We start from the raw sequence: 20,598 nt of genomic DNA, 5'->3' as shown, positions 1-20,598 counted from the left end.
TTGGAATTTTCGGCAAAATGATTTTTCGGGTAAATTTTTGAATTTGAATTCTGAAATTATGTGAATTGCGAGAACTCGAAGTAAAAAAATTAAAATGTGACTTAATTTTAATTAATACCATTATTTAATCTAAATTTGTAAAATTTTAACATTTTAGTATTTTTTTTATTATTGCGACAAATAAAACAAATATTCAACTTTAATTAATGAATAAATAATAAAGAGTCCACAATAAACACATAACTTTAATCAACGAACTATCTTAAAAATAAAAAAAAAAAATAGAAAAACATTGCTGAAAATAACCTTTGGATATCTAAAATCCAAATTTTATAACGAGGAAATAAATAATAGGGAAGAACTTCTTGGCCGTATTCCAGGGAATGAAGAATAACCCTGGCGAGATTAGGAAGTCAGTCAGACAAATAACAAAAAGAGCATGACTTTCTCTTCAACAAGATGGTGGCCATTTTGAACAATTACTATAGTTTTGATAAGTTATTTTTTGGAGAAATTTTTTTTTTTTTTAATTTTTAAGTTAGTTCGTTGATTAAAGTTGTGTATTTTTTGTGGACTCTTTATTATTTATTCATTAATTAAAGGTGAATATTTGTTATGAATGTTATTTGTCGCCATAATAAAATAACACTGAAATATGTATTAACATTGTACCAATTTAGATTAAATAATAGTATTAATTAAAATGAAGTCACATTTCAATTTTTTTTACTTCGAGCTCTCGCAATTCACATAATTTCAGAATTCAAATTCAAAATTTGACCAGAAAAATCATTTTGCCGAAAATTCAAAGTATACCACTAAATTTAGTTTTTCATCATCTTTTTAAATGCAAAATCCATTTAAAAAAAATAATGTACAGGGTGTTTTTTGGGGTCTGAATATTTTTCCAATATTTTTAATCCGGCCCTGGATTTTTTATAATTGTAAATAAATTAATTGATTGGGCACCTTAAATAATATTCATTGTTAAATATAAAATAAATATACAATGTGTTTAACAAGTTGTAAGTCGTATTTCAATTTTTTTTCTACATCGAGCTCTCGCAATTCGCATAATTTCAGAATTCAAATTCAAAATTTTACTAGAAAAGTCATTTTGCCGAAAATTCAAAGTATACCACTAAATTAAGTTTTTCATCCTCTATTCAAATGCAAAATCCATTTTAAAAAATTTAATACAGGGTGTTGTTTTTGGGTCGGAACATTTTTCCAATATTTTTTAATCCGGACCTGGATTTTTTACAATTGTAAATAAATTAGTTGATTGTACACCTTAAAGAATATTTGCGTGCCAAATATAAAATAAATATACAGTGTGGTTAAAAAGTTATGAACCAAATAAAAAATGGCAAAATTGATAAAACACCCAGTATCTTTGTTATTAATGAAGTAAGACCCATTAAGTATGGTATTTTTGAGACCGCCTAAGTGTCCTCTTTCTACAGTTAACGTATGTTACTTTCCCAATGAAACACCCTGTATTGAAAAGCATTGGCGGGAAACGATCACTTCCCTGTTGGAGACCGTCCTTTTGAACTTTCCACCTACTTACTTGGCCATCCAGCTTGACGAAAACACGCCTGTTTTGGAGTAAGGAGTATACAACCTTACCTAGATGGTGATCATTGAGAGTGTCGTACAATTTGTGGAGCAGCGTTTTGTGCCTTACTGTGTCATAGGCTGCTGTCAAATCTACGAAACCAGCCCCTGTTATAAGATTTTCGAAGCCCACTTCAATGGGTTCTGTTCTGTTTCACTCATCTCCTATAATAACAGATACAAGCTACTTTGTCACAAAAGTTGATCAGCCTGTACAGGGTGTTTGGTAAAGAATGGGCCATAGCTTAGCCTTAGATTCCTGAGGTTAAAATAGGTCTATTTAAGCAAGCTAACTTACCTTAGTACGAAAGTTGATAATCAGCTGTGTGATGGATGACCGAAGTTATCTTTAACGTGTGAGTTAAAGTTAAGATTACTCTCAGGTATAACGATGCCCATAACTATTTAGGTAAAATTCGGTGTGGTGTATTCGTCACAGTTATGAGATAGTTATTTCTTCAACGTTATATTAGAAATAACATTTGAGGAACAAAGTTTGAAGTAACAAAGAGAACCTTATGGAGAAATAGTACAAGTTGGAGTGAGCGCGAGAGATTGTTCGGAACATGCTACATAATGGGTAGATGACCGTAAAAGTAAATACCCATCGTCGGCCACCGCCGATGAACGAACAGTGCCGAACAGCAAACAGCTGTTCGGATTCGGTGGTGTTTCAATAGGTTTGTTCGTAGTACGATCCAAACGATCAGCAACCGTTGCCAACCATCAGACGCATGCGCAGTTAACAGTTCGCGCAGCGCAGTTAACAGTTAGAGATCGTAGACTACGAACACGCATGCGTCTGATGGTTGGCAACGGTTGCTGATCGTTCTACGAACAAACCTAATACCGGTGGTGTTCGGCGGTAGATAGAAACAGGGTTACCAGATTGGTGTATTTTCCCACAATTTTGGGGTAATTTGAAAGCGTCTAGGGAAATTTTTCTAAGCAGAAATTGTACTGGGATTTTTGGGGGGCGGAAAATTATGGAGAATTTTAAAGGGTCATGGTAAATTAAACTTGCAAATGTACATAGAACTGTATATTATAATCCCATATAATCGAAGACGATAGGAACTATGAATTATTTCCAGGGCCCTCGTTGATAAGTAGTTTAATTTTGGTTTACTGATCTCTTCATTTGACTACTAATTTATTAAAATGCGGCAAAAATTTAAATTTGGGGTATTTGAGCTTCAATTTGAGGGAATTTCAGTTTCTAAGTGGGGGATTTATAAAATATCATCTGGCAACTCTGGATAGAAAGCTCAGTAGGTACTTAAAATAAAATTTCAACTTATATCTCTCGATTTGATTTTTGTATAATTTTTAAAATTGTATTACCCTTCTATTATTAATTATTAAATTATTAGCTCCTAATTTCACTTGATTTCTGTCTAAAAACAAGCCAAAAGATGAACCTAACCTTACATAACTACAGAGTTATCTCATAACTTGAGGTTTAACGTTGCGTTAGAAAGTGACAGTTGATATATCAGATATAGTCGGTTCGCTAAACTCAGACACAACTGGCTAGTGATTTTAGTCGGTAATTTTTTTGTTTTTGGCCAATTTTGGCAAAATTACCAACTATTTAATAATTATTAACTGTTTAGTAATTATTTTTTTGCCAATTTTACCAAATTGGCAAAATTACTACTAAAATCACTAACCAGTTGTGTCTGAGTTTAGCGAACCGAGTATAACTCAAGAACTGTCAAGAAATAACGCAAGTAGTTAAGTTAAATATGATACATCACACCAATTGGAGGATTATAACTTAACTACAGAATAACTTTACGTTAAAGATAACTTCGCTCGGTCATCCATCACAGGGTTGAATATCCGAATATCCGTCAAATTTAAACTTTTATTTTATTTATTCTTGAATATTTCCTAACAGGCATGGGATAATAACACGAAACTTGGTAAGCGGGGGTTTTTGGGACGAGAAATCTAAATTCGCCACCAAAAATGATGTATTGCCCAGATGGCGCCACGTACATCTTTCATCGCTCATTTAAGCTTCAGTTTTTTTTATTACCTACTCTATACAGGGTGTTTCATTAATAATTGTCCATATAGTAACTGGAGAAACCATACGAAGATTTAACCTAAAACACTTAAATAAAATGTGGTTCCTTACTGAGTTACAGGGTGATTTATCTAAAAATTTAAAAACTATTTTTGCTCAGCATTTTAAAACTACTCGACGTATCCTTTTCATACTTGGCAGGAAGTATAGGTACTGTACAAGCTACTAAATTATGTTAAAAACGTTTCTGGCTGTTACCAGAGGCGCACGACGGGGGAAAGTGAATGGTTGACCCTTTCCAAATTCTACGCCACTGGCAGAATTGCTATTTTAGTTTAATTTTTGGATTCTTCAATATTTTCTATGAAAATAATATCCTCTTCATTCGTAACGATAAAGTCATTAGTATTCGAGATCTTTGAAGTTAAAAATGAACCGACACGGTTATTTTGATTAATGTAGTTTGTCGCTTCCTTTTTAATTTCAAATATCTCGAAAACTAATAATTTTATCGTTACGAATGAAGAGTATAGTATTTACGTAAAAGTATTGGAAAATCAAAAAATTACACTAAAATAGCAATTTCGTCAGTGGCGTAAAATTTGGGAAGGGTCAACCAGCCACTATCCCCTATCGTACGCCTCTGGTAGTAGCTAGAAACGTTTATTTATCTTAATTTAGTAGGGTGTACAGTACCTACACTCTCTGCCAAGTATGATAAGGATACGCCAAACAGTTTTAAAGTACTGGCTACAAATAATTTTTAAATTTTAATCATATGAATTATATCATAAATTAATCAAAATAACTGTGCCGTTGCATATTTAACTTCAGATATCTCGAAAAATAATGACTATCGTTACCAATGAAGAGTATATTATTTACGTAGAAAGTATTGGAGAATCTAAAAATGGCACTAAAATAGTAATTCCTCCAGTGGCGTAGAATTTGAGAAGGGTCAACCATTCACTATCCCCTGTCGTACGCCTCTGGTAGTAGCTAGAAACATTTGTGTATCATAATTTAGTAGGGTGTATAGTAGTCGCACTTTCTGCCAAGTATGAAAATGATATGTCTAACAGTTTTAAAATGCCGAGCAAAAATAGTTTTTAAATTTTTAGATAAAACACCCTGTAACTCAGTAAGGAACCACATTTTATTTAAGTGTTTTAGGTTAAATCTTCGTATTTTGTGCTAAGGTTTCTCCAGTTACTATATGGACAATTATTAATGAAACACCCTGTATACTTTTTGAATCAAAACTTTTATTTTCTTATTATTTTTACTTAAAAAAGGTATACTAGATTCATCTCGCTAAACTCAACCATTTTCGAGATAAACGCATTTTAAATCTATGAGGCAACATAATTTTTTGCATAATATCATTGTATTTACACTCGAAAAATATTTTAAAACCATAAAAATTTACAAAAATGTATCGCAAATTTCTTCAAATGGATACAATGACATAAATATGAAAACTGGTACAATTATTATGGTTTCAATTTTACTTTTCGGGTCTAACTACAATATTATGCAAAAAAAAAACGTTGTATCGCAGATTTAAAATGCGTTTATCTCGAATACGGTTGAGTTTAGCGAGATGAATGTAGTATACCCTTTTTAGGTAAAAATATTAAGAGAATATAAATTTTGATTTAAAAAGTATGTAGAGTGGGGGATAAAAAAAATTGAACGTATTAAATGAGCGTTGAAAGACGTACGTAGCACCATCTGGGTAATACATCATTTTTGGTGGCGAATTTAGATTTCTCATCCCAAAAAACCCCCTCTTACCAAATTTCGTGTTGTTATACCATGCCTGTCAGGAAATATTCAAGAATAAATAAAATAAAAGTTTAACTTTGACACCCTGTATTTCGGTTATTATCAACTTTCGTACTAACGTAAGTTAGCTTAAATCGACCTATTTTAACCTCAGGAATCACCCTATATAAAATATTTATATACAAAATGTAGTAATGAAACACAGACTTACTCACAATCATTTAATTATACTTTGACGACCGGTTTCGATCTCTACATTATACAGATCATCTTCAGGTCGGCGTTACAAGTAGTTAAATGATGCCGTTACAAGGGATGCGTTGCCACTTAGTTGTTATCATATTAATTGGTCCAACTTATGCTGATTGGTTTGCTGGTAGGGTTATACGGAAAACAGACATGTTACGCAGGTCAAAACAAAGTAAATTTTTGAATTTGGAAAGGATCCTGAAGGAAGATGCGTGCTGTGAAACTGGTGATGTCTTGTTAGAATGGAGAAAGACAATGCTCAAGTGGTTGTGTATTGAATGTAGCCAGGTATGAAAATCTTATTGTAGACACTTGTACAAATGTAATGGTCTTAGCTCGTAGATGTTTTACGATACGGGCAGAGGTCAAAGCATAGGAAATGACAAACAGGAAATTATTTTAATAATTAACTTGAATTATAATGTCTTGTTCCCGGTCAAATGACTAAGGGATGTCATAAATTCAATAAACTAGTAGGTGCCAGACACTTTGAAATCTATGAACTGCATAGAAATTATAAGAAAGAAAGCTAATTAAATGAAAAAGTAGTAAAAATTATCAAAAAGATTGGTTAAGAACTGTAAACGTAAATAATAAAAAGATCAGAAAAACCGGGGTTATTTTGTTTGAGCTATTGTTTAAAGGAATAAGTTCAAAGAAAAGAAAAGATATTGGTAGGGTGTTGGCACTTACTTGAGAATATTTTTTTAAATAAATAAATAAATTAACACATAACACACAGGATTAAAAAGCACAAAAACATAACAATTATTGATAAAAAATTGGAGGTAGCACTACATTTTCCCAATTCACTGAATATCTTATTTTTTATTTCTTAAATTGAAGTTTGGTTTTTAAAAAACCAATTCACTGAATATCTTATTTTTTATTTCTTAAATTGAAGTTTGGTTTTTAAAAAACTTTTCTTTTCCCAATTCACTGAATATCTTATTTTTTATTTCTTAAATTGAAGTTTGGTTTTTAAAAAACCAAACTTCAATTTAAGAAATAAAAAATAAGATATTCAGTGAATTGGGAAAATGTAGTGCTACCTCCAATTTTTTATCAATAATTGTTATGTCTTTGTGCTTTTTAATCCTGTGTGTTATGTGTTAATTTATTTATTTATTTTAAAAAATATTCTCAAGTAAGTGCCAACACCCTACCAATATCTTTTCTTTTCTTTGAACTTATTCCTTTAAACAATAGCTCAAACAAAATAACCCTGTTTTTTCTGATCTTTTTATTATTTACGTTTACAGTTCTTAACCAATCTTTTTGATAATTTTTACTACTTTTTCATTTAATTAGCTTTCTTTCTTATAATTTCTATGCAGTTCATAGATTTCAAAGTGTCTGGCACCTACTAGTTTATTGAATTTATGACATCCCTTAGTCATTTGACCGGGAACAAGACATTATAATTCAAGTTAATTATTAAAATAATTTCCTGTTTGTCATTTCCTATGCTTTGACCTCTGCCCGTATCGTAAAACATCTACGAGCTAAGACCATTACATTTGTACAAGTGTCTACAATAAGATTTTCATACCTGGCTACATTCAATACACAACCACTTGAGCATTGTCTTTCTCCATTCTAACAAGACATCACCAGTTTCACAGCACGCATCTTCCTTCAGGATCCTTTCCAAATTCAAAAATTTACTTTGTTTTGACCTGCGTAACATGTCTGTTTTCCGTATAACCCTACCAGCAAACCAATCAGCATAAGTTGGACGAATTAATATGATACAACTAAGTGGCAACGCATCCCTTGTAACGGCATCATTTAACTACTTGTAACGCCGACCTGAAGATGATCTGTATAATGTAGAGATCGAAACCGGTCGTCAAAGTATAATTAAATGATTGTGAGTAAGTCTGTGTTTCATTACTACATTTAATATGGACTCACATATGCAACCCATTTAATATTTTTATTTATATACAATTTACTTTGTAGGGCATTACAAAATCGACTGCAGAACCGTTTGAGTCACTTCATGATGACGAAAGGCAATGTGAAATTTGCAAAACCACGTGTTTCTTATCCGCCATTACATGTGCGTGCTCTATCGACAAACTAGTTTGTCTTAGACACTTTAAAAATTATTGCGAATGTCCCCCTAATAGTAAAACTTTGAGGTACAGGTACAGTATAGACGAACTTTCAAATATGCTTCAAAACTTGAAGAAGGTGATAACAGAATCGCGTGATACCTGGATTGTAGTGTAACGTGAGGTTTAAACTAGAGATTACCAAAGAAATATTAAACAGTTTGCTCGAGAGTTTCGTCAAGAAGCTAATATTAGAAGGTTTCTCAAGTCTGGTTTTGAGAAATTTATTGCTGAACTATAAGTACTGAAATATATACTAAAGTTATGGAAGAAATACGTCTCTAAAATGTTCGCTTGACATTTGACTGATTATAGGGTAGCCCTCGTATTTCTCTATAGATCATTTTACGTTAAGGACAGAACGTTGATTAGATAGGCCAATGTATTTCTTATGGACGATAGAAGCGCATCGATGCCGCTTCTATCGTATCGAGAACGAATCGTATATAGGCAGTCTAATAGCAATACGTACCTAAAAATTTTGGCAACATGGCATGATTTGCATAAGCCAAACGTTCCGTACTTAACGTGAAATAAAGTATAGGTAAGTTTAAAGGGTGATTCATTTAGAGGTACTTTTTTTGGTGGGGATTTGATTTAGACGGAGAGGCAGCGCTGAAAAATCTCTTTGAATTTACTAAAGCTAAATTTTTCACAGTTGATTACTGTGAGTGTGTAGAGAAACATACTGCGGTCGGTCAAGCGAAACGTAGAACAGGGGTTACTGAGAGGGTATCAAAGTTGCTTTCCTACGAAGGTAATTAAATCCATTTACTAAGGCTGAAAATCAGTACACACATTCTAAATTAAATATAAATAAAAGTTATTATAGTCGGTCAGCTGTATGACGGGACAGAGCCGGTCGGTTGGCCCCAATGAATGTACAGGGTTATTCACTATATTTTGACCCCCTTGTAAACTGCTTTATTTACAGAATTAGAAAAAAATGTAAAATACAAAAGTTATTCGATTTTTAATTATTATTTTTTGATATTAATATCGTACTAGTGACGTCATCCATCTGGGCGTGATGACGTAATCGACTATTTTTTTAAATGGGAATAGTGATCGTGTGCTAGCTCATTTGAATGGTTATTTAATTCTTTATACAGTACTATAAACATTAAGATCATTATTTATACAGGTTGTGCAAAAATTTTTTTTGAATTATTAATCAATTAATTTAATTTAGAATTTTTTTTGAACACCCTGTATAATTAATCATGTTAATGTTTATATTACTGAATAGGAAATTGAATAACCTTTCAAATGAGCTAGCACTCGACCCCTATTCCAATTTAAAAAAATAGTCAATTACGTCATCACGCCCAAATGGATGACGTCACTAGTACGATATATATGTCAAAAATCACAATTTAAAAATCGAATAACTTTTGTATTTTACATTTTTTTCTAATTCTGTAAATAAAGAAGTTTACAAGGGGGTCAAAATATAGTGAATAACCCTGTACATTCAGTGGGGCCGACCGACCGGCTCTGTCCCGTTATACAGCTGACCGACTATAATAACTTTTATTTATATTTAATTTAGAATGTGTGTACTGATTTTCAGCCTTAGTAAATGGATTTAATTACCTTCGTAGGAAAGTAACTGTGATACCCTCTCAGTAACCCCTGTTCTACGTTTCGCTTGACCGACCGCAGTATGTTTCTCTACACAATCACAGTAATCAACTGTGAAAAATCTAGCTTTAGTAAATTCAAAGAGATTTTTCAGCGCTGCCTCTTGGACTAATTGGAGATCGTGCATGAATCGTATCACGTTGCGTTTTTATTCAGTATTGTTTGACATTTCATCCTAAAAAGACTTAGCCCTTCACAGCGTCTAGAAATTATTCAGTTGTATTACGAAAATAGGCGTTCTATGAGGAATGTGTTTCAAGCGCTTAGAGCAACTTATGGTCCACATAGTTGGCCTACCTAACGCACAATTCGCTATACCAGTATCAGTAAGTTTGAAACCCAGTTTTCACTATTGGATAACACGCTGCCAAATAGACCACGTTCAGCACGTACTGAAGAGAATATAGCGGCGGTAGCGGATGGTGTCCGCAAAAATAATGAAGAATCGATTCGTCGCGGTTCCTAACAGCTTGGCTTGTCGTATGCATCAAGTTGGCGTATTTTACGTAAGGATATTGGTTTAAAAGCATACAAAATTCAAGTAGTGCAAGATCTGAAGCCAATTGACCTTCTGTGTCGTCTCCGTTTCAGTCGATGTGCTCTTGATAAGCTTGCAGAAGGTCCACTGTTTTCAAAAAAAAAATTCTGCTCATTTTTGCTTAATGGAGACATAAATAAACAAAATATCTATATTTGGGGTGATTAGCAGCCCGAAGAGGTTCAAGAGTTGCTATTACATCAAGAAAAAAACAACTGTTTGATCTGGTTTCTGGGCCGGCCGTAAGAATCGTCGTGGAATCTAAAACTGAGGCCGGCCAGAATGTTACTCTGAATGGAGACCATTATCGCGCCATGATAACGGACTACTTGGTGCCTGAAATTTAAGCACGTCGTCCCAACAAGATGGCGCCACTTGCCATACAGCCAGTGAAAGTATGGCTTTACTGCGAGAACGATTCTGTGAGCTATTTATCACGCTTTGGATCAGCGAATTAGCCACCTGTATCCTGTGACATCACACCTCCAGACTTTTTCCTTTGGGACAACTTAAAGTCCAAAGACTACATGAATAAACCTGCTACGATTGAGGTATTGGAGACAAATATTACTCCAGTCATTGGTCAAATGCCAATCGAAATGCGTCATCGAGAATTGGAACTTCAGAATGGACCATGTTAACCTCATTGACGGTCAATATTTGAAAAAAAATTATCTTTAAGAACTAATTGTTTTCTTTTGTATGATAGAGATGTTCAAATAAAATTCATTTTTTTTTCATTGTCTCTTTCAAAAAGTTGCCTCTAAATGAATCACCCTTTATTTTCAAGCAGCGATGAGGCTATAATTTGTAATGTGGATTAGACGTGCAGTGTTAGGTATTAAATATATAATGTAAAAATATTCGTGGACGATAGTAATCGTGTTTCATCAAAGATTTTGAGACACCAGCATTGTACTCATTATTTCTCAAACCCGTAGATAATGTTGGTATCATTATATTGATTATTTATTCTTAAGCTATATTCTTATATTTTTTTATCGATATAATCCTTCTTAAGCATTACATACATCCATCCACTACTTGTTGCGACATATATTTCGCAACACAACATCACAACTTACCTATATAATTTAAGAGGCTACATCAGCGAGTCATCAAGACGGAAAACGCGTTCCAAGATTGCAGCTTTAATTTGGAATATTTTGTTGAGTTGTTTGTCACACATATACGTAATATAGTAACGAATGGCGGTACAGGGCCCAATTTGAGAAATATGATGTTATGTGGAAATTACTGTATAATTAAATAAAATATTACAAAAACGAGTCTGTACCGCCATTAAGAAGAAGAAACTTTTATCCCATGCCTACATTTTGTGTCACCCTGGAACTACTAAAATCGATTATTTAAACTTACGTGCATAGAAATCGGCCCACTTAAAAATTTGGTCATTTTTGATGTCTCATATATCCTAAACCTGTTGGCCGATTTAAGTGATTTTTTGAACATGTTATAGCCTGATTCTTTAAAAGTACCACTGGAATAATATTATTGCTAAACAGGTAAATTTTCATTGTATACCGGGTGTATCAATCAAATTGTGTTTTGTTCTCAAAGTTCGCATCACCCTGTTGAATATTCTAGCATTTATAAAATACTGAAATTAAAACCCAACTATAGCCTCAGCTTTTCTTAACATTACGTTTTTTTATTTATTCGTTTGTTGGGTAATAAAAAAGTTAGGTACTTTAACAACTAGACATGTTCTTCATCAATACACGGTGTTTTTAAATAAGTGCGACAAACTTTAAGGGGTAATTCTGCCTGAAAAAAAATGACAGTTGGCTTTATAAACGTATGTCCGCAAATGTTTCGTTTTCGAGATACGGGCTGTTGAATTTTTTCTTACAAACTGACGATTTATTTATTGCTTTAAAACCAGTTGAGATATGCAAATGAAATTTGGTAGGCTTTACAGATACTTATTGCGGATTTTTTGATATAAAATTAAGAATTTTATATTCACCATTAGCGTGCATACGGGTAATATGATCGGTCATATTACACGTATGCGCGCTAATAGTAAATATTAAATTCTTAATTGTACGTCAAAAAATGTGCAATAACTACGTCTTAAAACCCACCAAATTTCATTGGCATATCTCAACCGGTTTTAAAGCAATAAAATAAATCGTCAGTTTGTAAGAAATAATTCAACATCCCGTATCTCGGAAACGAAACATTTGCGGACATACTTTTATAAAGCCAACTGTCATTATTTTTTCATGCAGAATTATCCCTTAAAGTTTGTCGCACTTATTTAGAAACACCGTGTATTGATGAAGAACATGTGTAGTTGTTGAAGCACCTAACTTTTTTATTATCCAACATAAACGAATGAATAAAAAAACAGAATGTTAAGAAAACCTGAGGCTATAGTTGGGTTTTAATTTCAGTATTTTATAAATGCTAGAATATCCCACAAAGTGATGCGAACTTTGAGAAAAAAAAAACACAGTTTGATTGGTATACTCGGTATACAATGAAAACTTACCTATTTAGCAACAATATTATTACAGTGGTATTGTTAAAGAATCAGACTATAACATGTTCAAAAAATCACTTAAATCGGCCAACAGGTTTAGAAAATATGATACATCAAATATGACCAAATTTTTAAGTGGGCCGATTTCTATGCACGTAAGTTTATAACAAGATCTCGAACTTAACTGACTGATTTGGCAACAGAGAAATAGTCACCGTCATCACAATGTATATTATCACAATATTGTGCCCTCGTCTTTGATATGGTCCAATTCAAACAATTAGACGTGCATGTCATACATTTAATGACCTCATAACCCACTGGTATAAACTTAACGGCAAACAAATTCAACAAATTTTTCTCATATATTAGTTTTTTCGCTACTGTCAAGTTTAGCAGGAAAGCATTGTTGACAAATAAAAACATATTTATTTACCACAACAGCTACCGGCTATACTGTTTCTCTTAGCCAGATGTCGCTAGACACCTACTCCATAAACGTCAGTTGCAATGCGGGGGGATAAGCTCTCGGAGTTTCGTCACTTGGGGCAGACAGCAGCAGACTCTGGGGCAAAATCGTCGATTTAGAGTGCTGGTTTGCGCTCCCTGTTCTAAGTCAAAAATAAGACAGTTTTGCCTTCGCATTGCAACTGAATAAAAATGGTATACATTTTTATTTTGTTTTAAATTCTGTTACTTTGGTTTCTCGATTTTAATATTGATGATGCCAGAGCTGGGCAATACCCGGGTACAAGTATCCGAATTTTGTACTCTAAGTACATTTTGAGTAGGTACTCAGTACCCAGTACCCGAGTACATTTTCAATAAAGTACTCGGTACTCGTACTCGTAACGTATGGGTAAAATACCCGGTACCCGCAAAACGCCGTTTTCAGTATCAGTCCATTCGTAAAGTCAAGCAAACGCCTATTCTCTTATGCCATAATAATTAATAGCCCTCGAAGGAATGCTCTGAAGAACTGATGAAACTTTGAAAAATTAGTTATCTTGAAAGCCAATAAAATTAATCAGTGAGTGTGAGTGGTGTTATACTGATTACAGTAAAACCTGTGTTACCGGCCACCTTCCAAAATCGGCCACTTTTACTTACGGCCGGTTTCAAAATTCCACAAACCAATTACGTATATGTATATTCCCTTATTTATGACCTGCTATTTACGGTCACCTTTATAACACGGACGCGGCCAAATAATAACATATTTTTAAAGCTCATTTTATGGAAATTGAATGTAAATGTCGGCCAAAATAATTTTGTCTATTTGTTGATCCTAATCTACCTAAACAGGAGATTAAATAACCTGCATCGGGTCGGTGGTAGAATAGAATAGAATAGAAATATGCTTTATTGTCACTGAAAATTATACAATTTTATGGACAAAGCTTAACATAGATTCACGAAAAAGATATACATAACAATAACAATAACAAATACAATTTTATAAAATTAGATAAATCGTCAATAAAAAAAATATATAAACAAGTTAAAAAAAAGTGAAGTAAAAAAACAAAAACCAATATATTGCAAAATTACTATAAATTGCAAAATTGAACCTACAACATAATATAATAAAACACAAACAAAGGAACTAATAAGTTTAAGCTGCTGTATGTGACACCCAAATATAGATAAATACACTTTAGTTACTTGTACATTACTGTGATTTCTTAGTTAGTCATTAAGAAACTCTTCTACTGAATAATATGGTCTTTTAGATAAATGAGCTTTTGTCATTTTACGGAACTTGAGAAAGGATGTTGCAGATTTAAGTTGTAAAGGGAGATGGTTGTATAGTTTTTTTGCGGAATATAGTATAGATTTCTTTACTAACTCAGAAGACGGGATCGGTAAATAGACATCAAAAGTTGAATTTCTGGTGGAGTAGTCATGATGAGGCCTTGCTGGAAAGACATGCATGTGTTTACGAATTAAGCAAACAGTTTCTAAAATATACAAAGATGGAAGGGTTAAAATTTCGTGATCTTTAAAGTAACTTCTGCAGTGGGTTGTTCTTCTGAGGCCAAACAGATATCTTATTGCTCTTTTTTGTAATTTGAAAATAACATCAAATTGGGCAGCTGTACTAGACCCCCAAAAAGGAAGACCATATCGAAGATGAGACTCGAGTAAAGAAAAATATGTTATTTTAGAAGATGCTAAATTGAGTTCCTTCGAAACAGATCTTATGGCATAGCAGGCCGAGGCGAGTTTCTTACTTAACAAATCGATATGAAGGGACCATTTGAGGTTGCTGTCTAAAAGAATACCAAGAAATTTTACAGAATCAACGGTAGAGATCTGGCTGCTATTCACAAGCAGGGGTTGAAGAGCACCTTTATATGATAATGCTACCGTTTTATCCACGTTAAAGGAGAGTAAATTAGAGTCAGACCAGGTTTTTATCGTAAGAAGATCAGAAGTTATAGTTGCATGAAGAGTTGCAATAGTTGAGTTGCTCCAAGTGATACTGGTATCATCAGCAAAAAGAAAAATTTTTCCATCGATTTTTAAATTAGTGATGTCATTTATAAAGATCAGGAAAAGTAGAGGACCCAATACTGAACCTTGTGGTACTCCACATATAATGTTTTTGAGACTAGAGTCAGTATCATTTGCTCTAACCAATTGTTTCCTATTATCTAAGTAAGATTTAAATCTGTGGTCACAAGGTTCTTAAAATCCCATAATAAAATGTCGTAAAAGCGTTGTAAAAGAGAAACGTTTGTCACTATTTATCAGTATGATTTAAATTCACAAAAGTTGGCCGGAAAATATGGTGTAAAAACTCAAATTATCAAAAGATATAAAAAATAAAAGTGAGTTGAAAAATTCTTTAAAAAAGCTTAACATCAATCTGTTTTTTCCGTAGTATAGTATGTACCTACCTAGTTTTGTTTTATATTAGGATATTAAAGCCGTTTTAGTAGTTTCCGTTTATGTATAGAATTATATTTGCTTTTATTAACAAAATAAACAAAGTTCCAATTATCTTTTAAGTATTTGTGGACTGCAAAAACTGGAAATACCGGCCACCTTTCTATATCGGTCAATAGTTCCTTCATTTTTGGTGGCCGTTACTGACAGGTTTTACTGTATTAATCAATGATCAATTTTTAAAATTCTTATTTTTTTATTTAAGTTGGAATTGTACGTTATTTTATGTTTTCATGACTCATAAATAAATATGTTTAGAGAGGCAGAGATAATTATTACCTTCTTACCTTTTTTCGGGTTCTATATTCAAATTTACTTGAAATAAGTACCCGAGAACTTCGGGTAATTGTACTTTGAGTATTGTACTCTGAGTACTTTTTTTGAGCAATGTACTCGGTACTCTGTATTCGTTCCTCAAATATGAAAAATACCCGGTACGCTGTACCCGAGTACAATTTATCAGTACCCGGTCCAGCTCTGGATGACGCGCTGATGTAGCCTCTTAAATGAATAGTGTAGTACAGATAACGTCAACTGTACAACAAACAATACTTTGCATAATCTCGCGCACAATTGGTCTGGTAAAAATACAGTCGTATGCACTGTTTACTAGATGCAGCTAGAACGTAAAATATATTAAATAAAGGTGATTTTTCTATGGATGCTATACAATGTTCAACTTCTCACACTACTTACATACATTCAATAAGAACAATTTGTTGGCCATTGCAGTGAGAAATATTTTTTCTCACGGGTTCCCCTACGGTTTATATACATATGGCCGCCGTTTCCATGGTAACATGCACAATAATTAATGTTGTCAAAAAAACGTGTTGAAGCCAAACTTACCAGGAATTACCTTTCAAAACTGCTTAAAAATAACTTAATTAGAATTTCAAATAAATAACGTATATAAATTTTAAGAATAATAAATACCTACTAAAATATGTATTTTATTTCAATTTATGCATATAATATACCTAAAAGCACCTAAATTATTTAAGTTTGAACACTTGACAAAACCGCATCCATAGAAAAAGTACAGTGTACAACACATGAGAAAATGACATATTTCTCCCTCGCTTGATTTGCGGCCCTCGCCTCGTGCCAACAAACTTCTGCGCTCGTGAGAAATATGTCTTTTCTCTCACTTGTTGTACAATATACTATTTTTTAATTTTCAATGAATTTTGAATGTACATATAGTAAAAGTATGAAAAATGGTTAAACATTTCAGTAAGATAAAAGTAAAGCTATTTGATGGGACAAAAAACAATAATACCTTCATAATACAATTTGCCACAACAGACAAACTGTTTTGATTGTACAAAAGGTTTATTCAGTTCTCGGTATTGATCAGTTTAATAAAATGTATTGTAAAAAGTATTCAAATAATATACGAAAGTATAATACAGTGAGAAATAATTACATACTAATAAACAGTCCTAATCTCATGTGCTCATCTGATTAAAGAATTTTATTGGAAGCATTTTAGCGATATAATAAAGATGATGATTGCAAAAGAAACAGAGAGTTAATGGAAAATGTGCTCGCTAACATCCATTAGTGGATTTGCATCTAAAGAAGAAGAAAAATAATAATAAAGATGAGTAAGACTGTGAAAAAATGTCTGCCGAAAATAGTACTCTCAAGAAAGCCAAATCAAAGAGAAGGAAAGGTAGACCAAAAAATAGGTAGAAGAGCTGCATATGGAAGATAGACAAAGAAGTAACATTCAGAACTGGAAATAAAAAGCCTTGGAATTAAAATAATTAAAACCAAGGTATTTTAGCCCTAGGCCTCCAAGGTCTGTTGAGCTTTATAAACACTACATTATCATGTATTGACAGGTTTATGTATTAAAAAAGTAACCATCATGCTCTGTACCTTCATCTTTATGCAAGGTAGATTTCACCTAGTACTGTACCAGCGTTAAACTGATATGGAGTTAGACTGTTACGATGGTTAGGCTTAGAGCAAGTTCAGAATTGCTGAAAATTAGAATTAGAAATTATGAGAGTGAAGTCTTTGTAAGCAGTAGAAGATGGTCAAAGAGGACATAGGGTGATACTGTTAGATCTAACTGTTATGATCCCAAGATAGACATGTAAAATATACTATAAAAGATAGGAAATACAAATTTTTTCATAATTTCGACTGTTTTTTTTTTGTGTGATGTAGGTATCTTGGTTGTAAATATTTTGTAAATACATTCGATATTTTTTTATTTAAAATATATTTAAATAGTTTTAAGTTGAATCAGCAAAGACTAATTAGATAGTTACATAATAATAATTAACCTTTAATTAGAAATAATATTGTGTAAAGATTTCGCAATTATATTTTTCGATTTTGTAATAGGTCTGTTCATTTCGCTTGTCAATTTATGAAAAAAGTTTTTTTGAAAGTTGTATCGATTCTCTATTTTCAAAAAGGCTATCACACTTCCAGCTGGCCAAAAAGTTGCTATTACATTCTTTGTATTATTATTTTTTTAATTTACCTATATATTTATTTATTTTTAATAAAATTTGTGGCAGTAGTATACGTATTTATTTATTTATTTATTTATCAACAACTGCTCATGACTTTTAAGAAAAATGTATCATCAAATTGCATGATGTAGTGTAGACCTTCGAAGAAATTAATTTAAGGAGGCCATCTTTTTTTTTTCTACCTATTCCCTTTTTCCAATTTACCCTGCATGGTCACCTACAACAATATACTGTATTTTTCGTTTCGCAGTTTTTGTCCATGGTGTTAGTCAATGCACTCACGGTAAAATATTGCAAAGCCTCACAATTTTAAAGAACCGCTTGGATAGACATTATATTATGCCGATATGTGCTTTTGCCCTGGGGGTGACTTTCACCCTTTCTCGGGGGCGATAAAACATATAAGTTCAAAATAAGGAATTGGATAAACTGACTAATTAGAAGCAACTTTTGTTCTATAGAGTTTTTTCATAAAGTCAATACTTTCCGAGTTATAATTTGCAAGAGAATATGTTCATTTAAAAAAAGGCACGTTTTTAGACGCTTTTTCGCAAATCACTCGAAAAGTAAATATTTTATAAAAAAAATATTCTTAGGAAAAAAAGTATTTAGAAAAGACTTTAAAATACTTGTGGTTTTTAAAAAAATCCAACATCGAAAGTAAGGAAGTTACGTTCAAAAGAATGTTGGGCCTTTTTTTTGGTAAAAAAAACATCGTGAAAATCACCCCCTGATTAGCATACCAAAAGAAATTAATGGTTACCGCTTATAAGTTACTTTACTTATCTATGTATTATACTTATGGACCAACGTTGGGCGCCAATGTAACAAAAACTAGTTTTGCTGTATAGACCGGACAGTATCGTCGCCCCCGCTAGCGCAATTATTCCGATTCGATTTTTTTGCACAAACTTACTCAAAAAGAGGTCCTTATAACATATCCACAGGGTGCCGGGTGGTGCCGTGGTCGAAAAATTGTTTAAATAATTTTTTTTAAACAAATTCGCAAAAATAATTTTTTCATTTCGAACAAATTTTTTTTAGATAAATTGGCTTATTCTGAGCAAAAAAGGTCTCTTGTCATTTTTTTCTAAAATTGTTTGTTGTCGAATTATATGCGATTAAAAATTTGAAAAATGGGAAAATGGCCATTTTTAAGGTTTAATAACTCGATTAAACATTATTATTGTGCAATTCAAAAAGTCACCAAATCAAGTTTCAAATCCCTTCTTCAAGATCCTGAAGAGATTTTTGTCATTATTTTATTAGAAAGCTGTTATTTTTAATTATTAACAATTAGCGCTATAGTCCAGGATTTATCGTCGCCCCCGTTAGTGAAATTATTCCGACTCCATTTTTTTGCAGAAATTTACTCAAAACGAGGTCCTTATAACATATCCACAGGGTGCCGGGCGGTGACGTGGTCGAAAAATTGTTTAAACAATTTTTTTTAAACAAATTCACAAAAATTATTTTTTTACTTCGAACACATTTTTTTAGATAATTTGGGACATTTTGAGCAAAAAATGTCTCTTGTGATTTTTTTCTAAAATTGATTGTTGTCGAATTATACGCGATTTATAATTTGAAAAATGCGAAAATGGCCATATAACTCGACAACAATCAATTTTAGAGAAAAATCACAAGAGACCTTTTTTGCTCAGAATAACCCAAGTTATCTAAAAAAAAATCGTTGGCAATAAAAAAAAAATTTGTGAATTTGTTTAAAAAAAATTGTTTAAACAATTTTTCGACCACGGCACCGCCCGGCACCCTGTGGATATGTTATAAGGACCTCGTTTTGAGTAAGTTTCTGCAAAAAAATTGAATCGGAATAATTGCACCAACGGGGGCGACGATGCATCCTGGACTATAGGGCTAATTGTTAATAATTAAAAATAACAGCTTTCTAATAAAATAATGACAAAAATCTCTTCAGGACCTTGAAGAAGGGATCTGAAACATGATTTGGTGACTTTTTGAATTTCGTAATAATAATGTTTAATCGAGTTATTAAGCCTTGAAAAGGGCCATTTTCGCATTTTTCAAATTTTTAAACGCATATAACTCGACAACAATCAATTTTAGAAAAAAATGACAAGAGACCTTTTTTGCTCAGAATAAGCCAATTTATCTAAAAAAATTTGCTCGAAATGAACAAATTATTTTTGTGAATTTGTTTAAAAAAAATTGTTTAAACAATTTTTCGACCACGGCACCGCCCGGCACCCTGTGGATATGTTATAAGGACCTCTTTTTGAGTAAGTTTGTGCAAAAAAATCGAATCGGAATAATTTCGCTAGCGGGGGCGACGATACTGCCCGGTCTAGTAGTTTTTGTAAGGATAATGAGAAGGTGAAGAGTGAAAAGATAGTTGTAAGATAAACTACAAACGGAAGTAGAAATAGAGAGATGGAAACTGAATGCAGTTAGGCTAGCAGGATATGCAAGAGAATGACTACTTGACACTCAAGGATGGGTTCGGCCAATTTGCATGCCTGTCAAAGACAGTAGATCAAGTTTTATCAGTTCAAAGTGCTTATTGAGAACCAAACTTCTTTTTTTTGTGTGAATTTGATGGCCTTGGCTGAGCCAATTAGCCAGACATTTTATTTTAAAAACAAACAATTTTTTTTCAATCAGGAATT

At 32.6% G+C, this 20,598-nt stretch overlaps 1 protein-coding gene across 2 annotated transcripts in view; it reads left to right on the top strand.

Moving 5' to 3' along the window:
• LOC126882917 (lysine-specific demethylase 5C) overlaps window positions 1-18,000 on the top strand; it is a 56,276-nt gene extending 38,276 nt beyond the window's left edge. For both annotated transcript variants that reach the window (XM_050647994.1, XM_050647995.1), the window contains one exon: window positions 7,658-18,000. In XM_050647994.1, the coding sequence (XP_050503951.1) occupies window positions 7,658-7,930 (273 nt within the window). In that variant the 3' untranslated portion in view covers window positions 7,931-18,000. The remainder of the gene's footprint in view (window positions 1-7,657) is intronic.
• The last annotated feature ends 2,598 nt before the right edge of the window (window positions 18,001-20,598 follow it).

Source organism: Diabrotica virgifera, chromosome 4 (assembly GCF_917563875.1).
Source record: "Diabrotica virgifera virgifera chromosome 4, PGI_DIABVI_V3a".
NCBI classification, from domain to species: Eukaryota; Metazoa; Arthropoda; class Insecta; order Coleoptera; family Chrysomelidae; genus Diabrotica; species Diabrotica virgifera.
Note: the sequence above shows the minus strand (reverse complement) of the source record. Positions and strands in the feature narration are given on the sequence as shown.